At 40.8% G+C, this 18,280-nt stretch overlaps 1 protein-coding gene across 1 annotated transcript in view; it reads right to left on the reverse strand.

Moving 5' to 3' along the window:
* LOC127576265 (uncharacterized) overlaps nt 1-18,280 on the reverse strand; it is a 58,935-nt gene that overhangs the window by 19,602 nt on the left and 21,053 nt on the right. Inside the window, exons 2-4 of the mRNA XM_052026753.1 lie at nt 11,762-11,838; nt 7,208-7,376; nt 825-963 (exon numbers count right to left, since the gene is read on the reverse strand). Of these exons, the coding sequence (XP_051882713.1) occupies nt 825-963; nt 7,208-7,376; nt 11,762-11,825 (372 nt within the window). The 5' untranslated portion in view covers nt 11,826-11,838. The remainder of the gene's footprint in view (nt 1-824; nt 964-7,207; nt 7,377-11,761; nt 11,839-18,280) is intronic.

Genomic DNA, 18,280 nt, shown 5'->3' on the forward strand with positions numbered 1-18,280 from the left:
CTAATGCTTCAGTCCCTTTATCCACAGGAGAGATGTGGAGAGAGCACCTGCCTGTGTCAATAACACATTCCCAGGAGAACTATCAGGAGGCAAGCATTTCGTAAGTTAACTTATTAGGAAATGATATCAAAAGAAAAACTGTCAATAAGGACAATGGCAAGTAATAATTGTGGCAATATTCTTGTTGTTCTTAAGTAGGGCAAGGGATTGTGTTTTCCTTTCTCCTGGCCTGAATACTGGCTTTGCTTCAATGTTCGTTCTTTGTTTTTAGCTGAACATAATGCAGGAACAGAAGGATGATATTACTGGAAAATAGGTCTAGTGTGATAAGGATTAATATTGACATAATAATCCCAGTATTGTATACCCAGTGTGACCAGCCTTACTCCACTGCCGGCCAATCACTTGGCACATGCAGAATCCTGATTGCGGTGGAATGTAAAATAATATTGCATTTTTGCCAAAAGTGCTGGGTACAAGGCTATACCTTCACACAGTGGTAGCTTTATAACAGTTCACTGCGATCAACAATACTACTTAAACCAGGCTAATGGCAACTGTTGCAATGTGGGCCATTATTGCAATTCATACAATAAACACATTCCTCCAAATAATCACCATCCAATGACATTTGATGGAAAAGACATCTGTAAGGGCATTAGGCAAGGACAGAACTGGTTGCCTTTTGAAAAGCAGCAACCCTTACTGTTCCAACTGGAATATGGATTATGCTCATTGGGAGAGTTAAGAAAAAACATTAAATGGCATTTAACAACCAGATGACAATAATGCACATTAGCACATAGATATTACATGTTCATTACCTGTAAAGCTCTGATAGGTGCAGATACACTCTCCTGAGAAAACACTCGCACGGGCTGAACAGGTTGTTGCCCAGATGTGTCTGGGATGAAGATGCTATCGTGTGACAGTGCTCGAGTTCCCATGACACTTCTATGAGCACTAGAAGAGGAAACAAACAAGATTACAGAACATATGTCATAGTACTAAAAGAGTCAACAATGTCATGTTGAGATAATTTGTTCCATTACCAACATATTGGGTTATCCCTTGAAGCTGTACAGTATTAAGGGTATGCAGCCTCAGATTCACCTGAAATAATCATGCCACTAAATATTTATATAACACAAAAAAACCCTTTACTTTGGATCGATCTGAAATCATGGGAAATTAAACTGAAACAAACAATGTTTCTGTGCTGGAAATATAAAAACCAGCAGAAATGAATAACATGGATGGCATGCTTTCCTGAATATATAGAAAGAGCAACATGCAAAGAAAGTTAAAAAAAAATATGAAAATGTTTCCGATTTGTTTGGTTATAATGGTTTCGAGGGTTTATTCAGACTCTTGACAAAACCCAGGACTGTACATTGCGACCTGAGAGGGAACATATTCAACCTGCAGCACTGCTGTAGGTTATCAGAGACTGCCTTGCAGGTGTTTAATTATTCTCACAAGGAAGCTCTGCCACTTCAGGAGATCTGAATAGGATAAGTCATGCAAGTTTTGCAACTAATAGAGTGCAAGAAAAATCCCCAAGGATCGCTGTTATCCAAGAAAAACAGCAGTTCAGTAATTGTTGTTTCCACCACTTAGCATCTTTCCCAATACATTAGGACAAATCATTCCCAAAAAGAGACTGATTTTGCACACTCAGCTTTTGTTAATTCCAATTACATTTTGTGGTGTTATTGTACAGTCTATATTTTGAAAGTTCCCAGTAAACTGAGCCTACATTGACCATATTAAACTTACCATAAAATAATATTGAACATGTTTGAAAATATTGATCATGCTTGAAAATAAATATCAGCACGTTCAGGAAGTGCTCATCCTCTGCCTTTTACGTTATACAGTTTGCAACATGATGAAACTAAATTACAAACTTTGATTTTCAGATGAGAGAAGATAGAAATTAGAAGCATATTATTTCCACTTGGGGATGTATTGGTAATTGGTTTATTATCGTCATATGTACTGAGCTACAGTTTTGCACGTCATCCATACAGATCATTTCAAAACACAAGTACATCAAGGTAGTACAAAAGGAAAAGTAAGAACAGAATACAGAGTATAGTGATACAGTTAGAGAAAGTGCACTGCAGGTAGACAATAAGGTACAAGGGCCACAACAAGGTAGGTTGTGTGATCAAGAGTTCATTTTTAATCATACAAGGAGGTCCATTCAGAGTCTTATACAGCGGGATAGAAGCTGTCCTTGAGCCTAGTGATATGTGTTTTCAAGCTTTTGCATCTTCTGCCCGGTGGAAGGGGGAAGAGAGAGTGACTGGGATGGGAGGGGTCTTTTGATTACATTGGCTGCCCTCCGAAGGCAGAAGGAAATGTAAACAGCATCCATGAAGGGGAGGCTGGTTTTCATGAAGGACTAAGCTGTATTCATGTTTAGCAATACATTCTGAACCTTTAAACAGCACATGCATCAAGCAATCTATCATTTTGCTCACTAAATTAAAGTGGAACAACCGTAAAAAAAAACATTGGTTGGTACCCTAATTTTTAAAAAAGTGGTAAGAATAACCTGATTAGATGGATGTTCCATGTTGTGCATCCCTGTCTCTCTAATACACTAGAATGTTTGGATTGAATTATAGAGCAATTCTGGGGCATTATGCTCGAGGTTGTAAAGTGGAACTATATAGAATTGGAGGAAAGTAAAAGCCAAACTATTTTTTAGGTAAATAGGTTGATTTGTGCATTAAAACCTAAGTGAATATATACTCTGCAGCTGTGTATCATCACACAGCCCAATTCCCCAAGGAGTCCTACTGTCCTCTTTTCATCTTCCTACAAAGGAATGAGTCAGATTCAGAATAAAAACATTATGCAAATTGCCAGGAAGCACGACCATCTTATTTTCACATTAAAAGAAAAAAAATAGGTGTAATCCCATAGCCCTGAGATCTTTCCCAGGCTGCAGATGAGATGTGGAGATAAACCTCTGAAGACTGTCCCTCCAAAGGGTAATGCCTGCTCTCTTCCAGGTTGGCCTTGGTTCCTGCATCTGAGGAAAGTCCAGGAAAGTCTGTCTTTTGGGGTATATCTATAGCATATTATGCTGCTTCTTTCTGTTTGTGGTATCTGTGGTTCCAAGTAGGTCTACATCAGTGCATTAGGAAATCTATGTGAGAGTGGTAGTTAGCTATAGTGCAGAGAGTGCAATTCTACCGTTGATGGGATGAAAATTAATCCTGCTACCATTCCTTCATAGGATAGCATGCAGGTTTGCAACGTGCATTTGTCAATGTCTGGAAAGGGATGTAGTAACCTTGTCAAGGTTCATCCCAAACAGCTGCAAAACTCTCTGCTCTAGGTGAGGTTTCCAATGAATCACACCAAGACCAACATCAACTGCTGCTGAGAGGTTATAACTCTGAAGTACGTATTTTGGTCTGCCCAAGACTTGCCAGCTTTCTAGTGCAAGGAGTCGTCCACAACTGACTGCTGCAGACTGGCAGATTCCAAAATGCAGGAACATGTGCTTGAAGGATACACTAAAGCCAAGTGCAGCCACTGCAAGACTATATGGCAAAGGGCTCACCTACCATTGCATACTGAGGTGCCGGAACATGCGTAAAAACCTGCAGGGTAATGGTATGGCTAGGAGAGCTGCTGCCTCAGTGCCGATGATCCAGGTGCAACCCCAACCTCTGGTGCTGCCAGTGTGGGGTTCGCACATTTGCCCAGTGCCTGGATGCTTGTTGGGGTGCTCCAGTTTCCTCCCACATCAATAAGAGGTGCAGATCGGCAGGTTAATTAACTACTGTAGAACATCCCGAGTGTAGAACTGGTTCGGGATTGGGGGAGGGGGGCAGATTTGACAGGAACGTAGGGAGAATAGGTTACGGGGAAAAATTAATGCGGGAATGGATTGCTCAACAGGCATAGTCTTGATGGGCCAGATGGCCTCCTGCTATATCAATAGTAAATACTTGGAAATATTGACACTCTTGGACTTTTCTCTCAGAATGCATGTGAAAGAAAAACAGAATTTACGATAATATAATCCAAATTTTTAAGCAAGTGGAACCATATGTGCTAAGCAGTGAATGGTGACATATGAATATCCTGCATTATATCTTTGCAATTATTATTATTAGTAATGTGTATTTTTGGGTAAAGAATGTGTCCATGAGACTCTGCTTTATTTCAACCTGCACAGTTCTGCAGGCATCTCTCTGGATTGGCTCTTAGCCAAGTATTGGTGGTACATGCCAAACAATCTCTCACAAGGAAATGTTGCCAGGATTCAAGAGCCTCAGTTATAGGGAGGTTGGGCAGTCTAGGACTTTATTCCTTGCAGCATAGGAGACTGAAAGGTGACCTTATAGTGGTGTACAAAATACATGAGGGGCATAGACAGGGTGAATGCACACAGTCATTTTCCCAGGGAAAGGGAATCAAAACCAGAGAACCAAAACGGTTTGTGATACAGAACGACTTGGATGAAAACCTGGATAGGTGGGTTAGTAAGTCTGCAGATGATACAAAGATTTCTGGTGTTATGGATAGTGTAGAAGATTGCCAAAGATGCAGCAGGATATAGATCAGTTACATATGGGCGGAGAAATGGCAGATGGAGCTTAATCCTGCCAAGTTTGAGGTGCTGCACTTTGGGAGGTCAAATGTAAAGGGAAAGTACACAGTTCATGGCAGGACACTTAACAGCATTGGGATCTTGGGGTCCAAGTTCACAGGTCCCTGAAAGTAACCGCACAAATTGATAGGGTGGCAAAGGTGGCATACAGCATGCTTGCCTTTATTAGTCGAGGCACTGAGTTCAAGAGTCAGGAAGCTATGCTGCAGTTTATAAAACTCCAGTTAGGCTGCATCTAGAATACTGCATTCAGTTCTGGTCACCCCATCATAGGAAGGATGTGGAGACTCTGGAGAGGGTGCAGAAGAGGTTTACCAGGATGCTGCCCGGATTAGAGGGTATGCGCTACAAGGAGGATGTTGGACAGACTTGGGTCATTTTCTCTGGAGCGGCAGAGGCTGAGGGGAGAGCTGATAGAAGATCATGAGAGGCATAGATTGACAGCGGTATCTTTTGACCAGGGTTGTAATGCCTAATACTAGAGGGCTTGAATCTAAGGTGAGAGGGGAAAAGGTCGAAGGAGGTGTGCGGGGCAAGTTTTTTTTGTTTTTATACAGAGAGTGATGGGTGCCTGGAAATGCACTGCCAGGGGTGGTGGTGGAGACAGGAAGACAGAGGCATTCAAGAGGCTCTTAATTAAGCACATGAATATGCAGAGATGGAGGGATATGGACCACATGCAGGCAGAAGGGATTAGTTTAATTAGGTGTCATTAGCTTAATTAGATCGGTACAACATTGTGTGCCGAAGGGTCCTTTCCTCTGCTGTACTGTTCTATATAGAGGGCATAGATTTAAGGTGAGAGGGAAATGTGTCAGTTAAGGGACAGTCACCATTAACAACACATTACACAGGCAAAAGAAGCTTAAATTGATCTTAACTTCCCCTAGGTTATTAGGTCATCCGGTCTCAACTATCAGAAACATTTCCTTTGTTGTACCTATTTCCTTCCCCACCGTCGCTGCTACCTAAAACTAACTTCTCTCATGTGACTAATAAAGAAATCTTAAAGGGTCCCAGAACTGAAACTTTAATCATTTTCCTTTCTACAGATGCTGCCTGACCTGCTGAATGTGCCCAGAATTTTCTGCTTTTATTTCAGGTTTCCAACATCTGAAGTTTATTTGATTTTCATTTGGCTAAAATTAATTTGCAAATTTATGACAGTGAAGCCAGTACTTAATTTTGTGGTGTATTTAGCTTTACACAGTCTTAGTTCAGGGTCAGCTTTTCAAGACAGCCTTGAACAAATCATTTTTCTCCAGAATTTGGAATCTATGCTCCCTCATTCACACTGCACTACATCCACCAAAGTTTATATTCTCAGGTTTAAATCATTGACCTAATCCAGAGATGAGACCCATCCCTTGACCCTAGGATCATAGGAATTTAACAGTATGGGTCGTTCAGCTCACAATGTCCCTGGAAGCCAAAGTAATTGGTAAATTGGTTTATTATTGTCACTTTTACCAAGATACAGTGAAAAACTTGTCTTGCATATCGTTCATACAGATCAATTCATTACAATAGTGCATTGAAGAGTACAAGGCAAAACAATGAGCTACTTGGGCTAATTTTGCTTCCCCAGCTCTTGACCTGCATCCCTGAAGGCTACAGCAAGTGATGTTCATCCTGGTGCTTTTTAAATGCCTCAAGTTTCTTTTTCCACCACTCTTTCAGGTAGCAAGTTCCAAAGCACCAGCACATAAGGTCAAAAACTTCTCAACTCCCCCTCTACTAATTACTTTAAGTCGGTGTCCCCTTCTTATTGACCCCTCTCAGGTCCTTGCTAATGAATTAAGTATTCCCACTGTTCCAAAGAGAACAATCCCAGCCAAGTCAACTCTCCTCTTAACTAATTTTCTCCAACCCTGGTAATATCTAGCAGTTTTAAGTTATATTTTATGATCAACATTCCTCATTGTAGCAAATCTGAGCAAAATTGCTGGGAGTCATTTAAATCTCATTAAGTTTTTCTGGAGCTGTTCTCTTGAGCAAGTAAGGAAGCCGTCTTTTAAAACTGATTGGTCTGACAATTTTTATTACTGCATCGTCATAATGTTCAAGCCAATGTCTGATCATTGACTGAGTGCCTTCTGATGCAATTTGTGTGGAAAGGATGGTGGACTATTTAACAATCAATTTGTAAAAAAAAGAGGTGTACGTTAGAGAAATTATATTGGTAATAGCTTGCGAAAGAAAATAAAAGATCCAAAATAATCAACAAACACCCAAACCACATTTTGTGAGATGTTACAAAATAATAATTTTCATACTTCGCTGTATCCAGCATTTCTATTCTGTAAAACGATAGATAGATAAAGCTAATTAGGGAGCCTATGGGCAGAATTTACTGCAAAAAAACCCGTTACACAGAATCCACTTAAAGTCTACCAGCTTAGTTGCCAAAACTAAGGCACGTAGAGCAGATGTTGTGGTGTCATTTTCTCAAATATTTAAATAAATTATTAACATATATTGTCAACACAAATGGAAATCAAATGACATGAAATATTAATATGATTTATGGTGAGATAAAATTCAGAAGTAGCTGTCGAGAAGTGATACCTTTGCTCGTCCTCAGAGTCGGGATCTGGAGTCCGGGATTCTGGACTGGTGACGTCACTCGTCGATTGACTTTGCTTCAGGTTGCTCTTTGTTGGGTGGGTTATCATTTCCTTTTTTTTCTTTTTGACAAACAGCTTCTTGAGTGATTTGAACTTTAGCCTCTTCTTTCCTAAAAAGTTACAAATCAATTTCAAGAAGAGGAAATCTACACCAACAGACCAGTCATCATCTGAAAAGGGAAAAGGAGGCTTGTATCTTGGCCATGATCCTTCACTTGAAGCTGGAAGCCAATTCTTATTTGGGGTTAATATATAGAAAAATATGCAGGAGGTGGGTATGTTCATTTAAAATTTGTCAACAAATGCATTTAACTGCCACCAAACAATTTCTTTGTACAGTACATTATTGAGTTCTTCATTGTGCATAATATTCACCTCCTTGAGTAAGAAAAAATGTTAATGTTTTGGAAGCAATTCAGAGAAGGATTACAAGGCTAGTATATGGAATGGGTGGGTTATGAGGAAAGGATGGACAAGTTAGGCTTGTATCTACTGGAGCTTAGGCCTTGATTGAAACATACAAGATCCTGAGGTGCCCTGACGGTGTAGATGCAGAGGATGTAAATAAACACGACAATTAAAATTGAGTGGCATGTTTAAAAAAAGTTATGATTAAAAAGTAGGTATCATGTACAAATTAAAGTTAGGTGCATCAATGTTGTAATTTTAATGTTTTTTTTAAAATCACAATTGTGTTCCTACATCAGTGCAGCTGGGAAAAGTAGCTTCTAATGGCTGCAAAAATCAAATGGCTCAAATTAGCAAATTAATTTAGAATCCTAAATGTAATCCAGTTCAGGAATCTTTAATTATATTGTAAATCAATAAGTACTGAGAGCACAAGCTTGGCCTGACTGCCACACCATTTTCATCCAGAAGTTGCTTGCAATCTAGAACACACTGCCCAAGGTGGCGGTGAAGGCAGGTGTCTCACACCATGCAAGCAGCATCTGGATAAACATCTGAATCGCCAAGGTGACGGACCAACTGCTGGTAAATGGGATTAGACCAGATAGGAGTCGATGGTCAGCATGGACATGATGGATCAAAGGGCCTGTTTCTGTGCTATATGATTCTATGACCATCTCAGAAGTGAAGGTACCGTTGAGCACAGTACACAGCCCAAAGTAAAAATATCTAAAATAATTGGGATTTCCATGTTGCGGTGTCATTATATTTTTTGATTCACCCTCGGGATCAACAATGACTCGCTTCTCCTTCACCTCTCTATATTCCAAGATGGCTGTAAAGTCCTCTATGAGATCCGCAAACCGCCACTGGTGGGGCACATTGTGTGCTCCTTCTGCTGCTGGCACGTGGCCTCCGCCCACTCCCGTCATAGAGACTCAGAATGCCTCGTGCTGCTCTAGTTGCTCCTTCTTTTGAGCATGCCCAGTATCTTGGGTGTAGTGATAAAGAAAGCAGCCATTGTTCCATATCATGCTGCAGAGGCTTTAATCAAAGCTTGCCAATTAATCAAAGCTTGCCAGTCGCAGTTAAGCTGGCCTGGAGGATGAACCGGATGGATAGCATTCCAAAAACTCAAACATCTGAGAAAAAATATTTTGTCTCATCTCTCTTCTTTTGAAACAGTGATGCCAAGTTCTAGATCCTCTCCACATCCACCCTTAGGATCTTATAGCTTTCAGTGAAGTCCCCTCTCATTCTTCTAAACCCCAGCAGATACAAGTCTGTCCAACCTTTCCTCACAAGTCAACCAACAAGTTCCAGGCACCAGTCTAATAAAGCTTCTCTGAACTACATCCAAAGCATTAGTATCCTTCCATAAATGAGGAGACCAACACCGTACAGAGTATTCTGAATATGGCTTCACCAATACTATAACTGAAGCAAGACAGCTAACTCATCATTAACCCCTGTGGAGTAGCATTGTTCACAGACAGTGAGAAGGAGATGTTTTACCTGTACGGTAACAGCTCTCAAGTTGTGATTGACCATAAGAAGCTATTCAGTTTGTTTAACAACACACCACCCACTGGCATCAAGGATATGATTCAAGCTCCAAGGGTATGATTACCACATCACGCATCAGCCAGGGCACTTAAACCGTGCTGATTACCTTGCCTACATCCTCCCCACTTGTCGAGTGGATGCTGAACAGGACATTGTGTTGGGTATTATGTGAGTGCTCTTATAATCAAGGAAATTGAAGCTGCGATGAAGCAAGATATCATTCTGTCCAGATGTACGACAGTAATTCAGTCACAAAAAGGAAAAAAGATCAAAGAACATCACAGATTTTGTACTTTAACTCATGATTACACCTCTCATAGCTTGTGCTGCCAATTAATCCATGACATCCCATAGTCACGACCAAAATGTGCTGTGGTTGTAACTCAAAAGGTCATGAAAATTAAATAATTGTTTAGGAAGGTACGGCTTCCAGGAATAGATTGTTTGATTGAATGTAAAATCAATTTACCAACTAACCACAATGTCAAGTCTACAAGAACCTATACAAATGTCAGAGTTATCCCAAGGAGTGTGGTTTAACGTTAGTGCTGGTTTTGCACATCTACACTTAGGTGATCATTTACTTGCAATTGTTGCTAACTATAGTACATTCCCCAGAGCAGAATTGTCAGTTCCATTTCCGCAAAAGCCGCCATCTCAAAGCCATGCACCGAGTGGTGTTCTGTCAATGAAGATGGATGCAACAATGGATCAACAGTTATTACTGCAAGAAACTACCACATTGCAAGATCACACCGTCCAGGACTGAGCAGCCTGCTTGACTGGTGCCCCACCCATCACTTAAACAACCAACCATCCCTTCCATCACAGGGCCCATTGGCTCCAGTGTGCATCAAAGTACACTGCAGTTACTCGCCTAGACTACACAGACAACATCTCCTAAACTTGTGATATTTGCCACCAAGGAAGACAAGGACTTGAGCACAACACCATCTGTAGTTTACCAACCCAGTCCCACACTGTCCCAACTTGGAACCAAATCACTGGTCCTTCACTGTTGCTATGTCTAACTCCACATGACATACACAATCACTAGAAGTTACCACCACAGAAAGGTCCACATTCACATATCTGATAAAGCTAAACACTTCATTCATCAAAACGCTCAAAACACAATTCAATGTCAGTGAACCTGAAGTGGATAATCTTTAAATGAGCCACCTCAATTAACACAACAGCCAACACCCAAACATGTGAAAGATCGCTAAGCGCTATGCATTGCATGAGTGGAAACCTCCTTCATACAGGGGAGGCACTGCAATAAAGTCTTAGAAAGACTAAGGGATTTGAATAGTTCATTTAATTAACAAAGGGAAGGACCTAATTTTATCATTGATATGCAAGTACATGTCCTAACCAGTGTGCGCATATAGTTCTGCGGAGGTCGGAGCATGCCTGATATGTTGGGTGTGGCAATGAAGAAAGCAGCCCTTCTTTTATACCACGCAGCGGTGAGTTTATACAATTAATCACACAAAGCTCACCTGTCACAGTTTACAATTCCCAAGGTTTAGTGAGGGTGATACAGGTTTTCAAGGAGACTGAGAACAAGTTGAACTATTTTCCTGTTCTCCTGGACATCTCCTGTGGGATGGAGCCTGGATCATGATGTTTGGTTCAGTGTCAGTTGCCTGGTGTGACCCATGCACTGTAACTGGTTGATTGTGATCAAAGCCTGGCTGCTGGCCACATTAAGGCATTGGTTTGCCTACCCTGTCACTGGATTTGGAGGATTTTGCAGAGACAGCATTGGTGGTACCTCTCCATCACTTGAGATGTCCACTATTAGTTCCCTTTGCCTTTGAAGCGTAAGAGCATAGGTGTCAATGCTGCTCAACAGACCATGAGCTTGATGCAGAGGTTGAAGTTTTGATCTTCAAACACTTTTCCTTAAATGGCTATAGGCCATGCTGGTACACTGTAAGCTGTCACAAATTTTATCATTGATGCTCCACTGAGGTGTGGCTCCTCCTACATGGAAAATGATGCATGGGGGCAGCGGATTGTTGGCTATATGGTGGCAGTGGGTTGGTTGAAGCCCTTTTGTCATCTGATGAATGTGTTGTGTTATCATATCTGCTTCATTGAAGGATGACTTGGATCCAAGCACCAAATGTGTACCGTAATTCAATGACTGACTTTGGGTGATACAGGTTCTGGGGTGGAGATAACAAATTTGACCAGTTTCCCCTTTTTCCTGTAGACTCCAAACCAGGGGGAAGCTCAGTAAGATGGGGGCAGCCTTGCAGCCAGGAAGATTGAGAAGGGCGTTGGTGTGAGCTTTGCTTGACCCCAGTCTGCACTCTATTAAATCAGGATTTCTATGCTGTGGTGCCACCGTGCTAGTCATGTACAACGAACAGTATCCATTTGCCACCAACTTAGTCTGTGACTCCTACCAGAATTGCTTCAACCCTCCCAGCACTTAAAGTGTCTTCTACAAAAACCAAAGCAAAAACCTATACATTTCTAAATACACACAGCTGATAAATCTTTTCACCTGAACCATCTTCAGTGGGCCCTTCAGCTTCCTGCATCTTGGGGTCTGTCAAACCAGTAGCCATTAGGATGTTCTCACTGGGAAAGAAACACATTAGGGGATTGTTAATTTTTCTGAATCATATTCTTTCAAAAATCTTGTGAAACATACAACAATAATTGTGTCAATTTAATCTTCATGATACAATCTAGTCTTATAAAAACACTTTCTCCAATAACTCGCCACATTTCCCCCATTTTTCCTGAAGGCATCGACAAATTGTGACATCTCTCACATAGAATGAAGGCCTCATCCACTCACTATTCTTTGAGTTGCTCTGGTCAAAGTATGGAGCAGTATGTTTCTCAGCATTCTTGTTTCTAATCACACTATAAATGCATAGCTTTTGATTGAACAGCAAGTTTCCAAGAATTCCAACACACCATCCAAACAGAGAAAGGTATCCTAGGAGATGGTCTCACCTAGGAACCAGTTCCTTCTGTAAACCATAAATCCTTCCATTCCATGAAGCTCACTCCTCACAGCAACATAGGAGGCTTCAATACTTACCTGTGTATTTCCACATTTACTTATGGCATAGGAGGTGGCCATTCAACCCATCAAATCTATGTTGGCTCACAGAGCAATTCCATTACCCTGCTCATTTACCCTGTAACACGTTCTTCCTACTTCCCATCAATTCTACCACTCACCTGCACTAGGGGCAATTTACAGTGGATAATTAACTTACTAACCCATACAACTTTGGGACGTGGAAAGAAACCAGAGCACACGGAGGAAGCCCATGTGGTCACACAGAGAATGTACAAGCCCCATACAAGCAGCACCACAGGTCAGGACTGAACCTGGATTACCGGAGCTGTGAGGCAGCAGCTCTATCAGCAGTGCCATGGTGCTGCCCACCTCACTGTATATTACTTAACATACTAAATTCACAGTAGAAAGCAAGAGTGGATATTACAGCACATTTTCTGATCTAAAGCATTTCACAGGCGAATTACTTTTCAAATCTAGTAGTTGATATAACATAGGAAATGAAACGTTCACATTATAAGCAACAAGTTCCCACAAAGTGAAAATGATAATTAACAGTTAATGCTCCAGTTCTTTTTATGTCACTTTGGAAATTCCACTAGGGCCTCCTAGCACAAGTTGTGTTTGTACATCAAAGTTTATCCTCACTGAATGGCCTTCCCCTACTTGTTACGTTATGTTGTTTGTGCAAAGCTCCTTTTGGGAGCATTGTGGAAGAAATTAAGCCAAATTATACTGGGAGCAATCATGATGTAGGGAACTCCCAGAAAGCACCTTCAAATTAGAGCACTGGCTGAGATCTCAGAGGTACGTCCCACATTTTTCTTTCATCCTTTTGTTTTTCTTTCCTCTTCACTCCCAATAATACTGAATATGCCCCACCTACTCTTCTCCCATCTGACCCTCCAATCCCCAACCCATCCTTCAATCTCCACCAACCCCCTCCCGCCCCACCTCACTGCCTCTAGTCCCAATCGTCAACACCCTCAGCTTCTCCCATCGGCCCAGACACCACACCCCCATCCACTGATCCTCGCATCCTTCCTCATCCAAACCAAGGCCCCTAAATCATAGACTTGATCTCCCTGCCAACATCCCTCTGGCCACTTACCCAATTGCTGCTACCCCACTCCCCTCACAATACTTGTCAAATTCCTGATTACCAACCCAGAGCCAGGCCTCAGCTGGGCCTATGCAAGATCTTAACTGGCCTAGAGTCATGGAAAAAGCCCTTCAGCTTGAGTCCATACCAACCATCAGGCACCCATTTACACTGGTCCTTTATTAATCCCATTTTATTCTTGCCACATCCCCATCAAATGGAAAGGCAGAGTTTCTGGAACAAACTGTATGCCTTTTAATTAAGCCAAACATAAATTGCATTGTCGTTACACTGTTGCTATGTTCTGCTCGCAAAATATACAACTACGTGCATGAAGTCCAAAATGAATGACAAATTACTCTGCTTTGGTCTATTTTCTCATGACATAATCCATAAGCAATGAGAAAACTTAATTTCTGGGATGTGGCTTCCAATACAGCCCAGTATTCAAAGGAGCCTCAAAAACTCATCAAAATTTGTCCGCTAGTCTTATAACCCACCCAGCCTGGAATATAATAAACACTCAATAAAACATAGCCTTTAAATAGCTAAAGCAGCTATCAGAAAGTTCTTGCAGAAAAAGGTCTATTTTGTGACTATGATTTAGTGCTATGATACATATTTGCCTGTGCAAAATTAACATAAATCATTTACTTAGAATAAAAGACATCAAGACCTCATTTTGTTCACATGCTCCTGTTTACATCAATAGTGCTGAGGTTGAGAGGGTTGAGAGCTTCAAGTTCCTAGGAGTGAACATCACCAATAGCCTGTCCAGGTCCAACCACGTGGACGCCATGGCCAAGAAAGTTCACCAGTGCCTCTACTTCCTCAGGAAATTAAAGAAATTTGACATGTTCCCATTGACCCTCACCAATTTTTATAGGATGCTTTCTGTGGTACACCTATCTGGATGCATAATGGCTTGGTATGGCAACTGCTCTGTCTGAGACCACAAAAAACTGCAGAGTTGTGGACACAGTTCAGCTCATCACAGAAACCAGTCTCCCCTCCATGGACTCTCTGTCTATAATTCTCTCTGATTTGGTAAAGCAGCCAACATAATCAAAGACCCCACCTACCCCGGACATTCTCTCTTCTCCCCCCTCCCATAGGACAGAAGATATTAAAGTATGCACGACCAAGCTCAAGGACAGCTTCTATCCTGCTGTTATAAGACTATTGAACAGTCCCCTTGTATGTTAAGATGGACTCTTGACCTCACAATCTACTTCGTCATGGACTTGCACCTTATTGTCTGCCTGCACTGCACTTTCTCTGTAACTGCAACACTTAATTCTATATTCTGTTATTGCTTTTCCCTTGTACTACCTCGACGTACTGATGTGATGAAATGATCTGTACGAATGGCATGCAACAGTTTTTCTCACTGTACCTCAGTATATGTGACAATAATAAATCAATTTACCAATTTAAGATCTCTGAAAAGATCAAATAGTCAATCTACAGTAAGTTATAATAAACTATTTTGCTTTTCAGACTTGGTCTCTTAACTACTATCAGTTTCATAAATTATCTTCAAAATTATGTTGGAATAAATAAGTCTTCACAGTTCCCATCGATTCGCTAGCCTCCACTGGACTTTCAAAGTATCACTTGTTCCAGATATTGGCTGACAAATTCTGAATTTCTAGCACTTTTCATTTCTTATTTCCAAAGATTTTCCTTTTAATTTTACCCTCAGTCTCCTTCATTTTTTTTACCCAAGATTAAAGCCTTGAACTGTCCTATTAGGTGCACATAATCATTATCACAACTGCCTTCACTGCATGGCTCAAGGACCAGCCAATACACTCATAATTGTGCTGTCCTACAGAGTTCTAGCCAACACATTTTCTTCCTTCAGTGCATTAGGAATAATTGAGAAGTACCAAGTTAATCTGCTGACAATAATTTTGCAATATTACATCCCAGTGCAAGCCCTTCTTCTGGTTCTACAGAACAGGTTTAATGAAGAAATAGAAACCTTTTGCTATTGAGCTGGGGAAGGAGTTTAGGGTTAACAGCTGCAGTGAGCTGATAAAGTACAAATAGATTTTGCTTTGCTTTTTTTTAAATTCAGTCTACATGTGCTGCAAATCAGAGATAACGAGAAAGAAAGAAAATCCCAACAAGCTGAAAATATGTTCCTAACATGAACCAAACTGAATTGGAAAAGGATCTGAGTACAAGAGTAGAGACATCTTGCTCTAATTATATAGGGCCCTGGTGAGACAGCACTTGGAATATTTTGTACTGGTCTTATCTCTGCCTGAGGAAGCATATGCTTGCAATAGAGGATTTGCAATGGACTTTTATCAGATTGATTCCTACGATGGCAGTTTTTGTGTACAAGTAGTTTAATATGTTAGGCCCATACTCTTTAGAGTTTAGAAGAGGGGCAATCTCATTAAAATGTACAAAGTTTTTGTGGGCTTGACAGGGTGGATGCAGGATGTTTCCCCTAACTGGGGTGTTTAGGTTCAGTGTAAGAAATCTTAAAAAGGGGTCAGGCATTCTGGAAAGAGGCAAGATGGAATTTCTTCACCCCATGTGGAGCAAATCTTTGAAACCCTCTTCACAGGGGGAAGTCAAGGCTCAGTGTATTCATTCAGGTCAGGAGATTAATCGATTTCTCAATATTAAGGGAATCAAAGGGTATGGGAATGGCACAGGAAATAGTGAGGCAAAAGATAAGCCATGATGGAGCAGGTGGAAAGGGCCAAATTACTTATTCCTGCTTCACTTTCTTATACAATTATGCTCTTATGTAGAAGTACATTAGTCGCACTGGGTTGTGTGTTAAATAATCAAGGAAATTATCAAACATTGCTGTTATCCTTTTAGTTATGCTGTGGACTAAACTGGAAAGGGGAAAATGGCACTGCTGTTACTGCAGGTCCATCACTATCAGAAATCGGTACTGTGACCTTGAGCTCACAATAGTCACAAGTGGAAACATATCTTGGCTTTTCCTTCTCGGTCTGGTGTGCATTTCAAAGATTTTCTCTAACGGGCATTGAAATAGATAGATTTTCCAAATTTGAAATAATCCACTCCACAAATAGGAAGGCTTGCTCTTCGTAAGGTCAGCAGGCCACAGCGCTGGAATAGTAGCCAGAGAGTAATGGAGAGTCAATCCCCTTCATGACAGCAAACTTTCACAGCTTTTCCCTTCCCTAAAGAGACAGGTAACCACATCATAATAAAGGAAGGAAGCGTAATGCAGGGTCTTGACTGAAATGTCGACATATCTTTTGCCTTCATGGAGGCTGCATGACCCAATGAGTTCTTCCAGTGTTCTGTTTTTTGCTCCAGATTCCATCAACTGCAGTCTCTCTCGTCTTCATCCTGAAGCCTTGTACTTATAGTCACAACATTGGAACATCCCAGTACACTCCAGCCAATGAGGTATTTTTGAAGTCACTGTTGTAAGGTAAAGAGATGCAGCAGGAGGCCATGAATTAATGACCTTGCTTTGGGTGATGTTGGGCAAGAAACGAGCTTTGTCTAGGGCAGTGGGGTGAGCACCTCTGACCTTCTCCAAAATTGTGCAATGAATTCTGACAAAAACGTCAGAGGGCAAACCTGAGTTTAGGTTAACATTGTATCTCACAGAGAAAATGTCCAGATAAAACACTCTTTCTGTACTACAGTGAAGTGTCAGCCCAGACCGTCCACCCATCTCTCTAGTGTGCCCATGAAATCACAGCCTTCTGACTCAGAAGCAAGAGTGTTACCATGTGACGAGTTACTTCATATGATAGCACATTGGAGAAATGATTATTGTTGAGGGAGAAATGTCTATAAAATAGGCAAGACTTGAGGATCTTCCAAAATTTTAATAATAAAGTATTAGGATTGCAGATTGCTTGATGAATAATGTAATCAAAATCAAATATATTGGTAAATTGATTAATAATACATTGTGTAAATGCCTTTCTATGTTTCACAACATATTTTACTTTTATAATGGAATATTCAGATTTTAACTCTAATTTTAATGTAATTTACTCAAACAGTTAATTACTAAATGGCCAAAACATTAATTATGGAAGCGTGCAACTATGATAACTCAAGAAGTAATTTTGCACATAAGCATAATTTTTCATCTTGTTAAGGGAAATAATTATGTTATAAAAGTTTGGGGGAAGTAAAAAGTACTTGTTGGGGGGGGGGGGGGGGGGGGGGGGGGGGGGGGGAGGAAGGAAGGAGAACACTAGAATAGCAAGTCTAGAGGTAGCAAAAGTAGCACCTGCATAGGACTCCCCCTTACTTTCTATGGCTCAGTAGAAATTACTGAGTCTCTTGACCTTCTCCTCTACATTTAACTTCTTCAGAAACTGAGGGCTGTATAATAAATAGATCCACTTAAATGTTGCTGGATACTACAGCTTAAAGCTAACTTCATGAGTTATGCCCAAAGCACTCTAGTGTTTACAGTACAAATTATATTTATTCAGCGCTATGATTAGGCCAGCAATAACTATATATTGAAAACTCAAATCCATTTCAGCAAAAAACCTAATCTTAAGAGTTTAATTTCTGTGCAAACATTGGTTCCCAAAACTATATTTTTTGGGGGTCTGGGTGAGCAGAAATTAATGTTGTACTTTACTTCCCCTGCCACAGCACAAACTTCCCGAACAAAATGTGTGTAGGTCGTTTATTTTGAGACCTCTGGCATTTTGTCATTGGGCTTTCTGATTGTAAAGCCACTATCTCAATTTTTTTTAAAAATGTGTTTGTGATGTAAACAACACTTGTTAAGCCACATTTACAAAGATGCTGCCAGGACTTGAGGGACTGAGTTACAGGGAGAGGTTGGGCAGGCTGGGACTTTATCCCTTGGAGCATAGGAGATTGAAGGGTGACCTTATAGA

Source organism: Pristis pectinata, chromosome 11 (assembly GCF_009764475.1).
Source record: "Pristis pectinata isolate sPriPec2 chromosome 11, sPriPec2.1.pri, whole genome shotgun sequence".
In the NCBI taxonomy this organism is placed as follows: Eukaryota; Metazoa; Chordata; class Chondrichthyes; order Rhinopristiformes; family Pristidae; genus Pristis; species Pristis pectinata.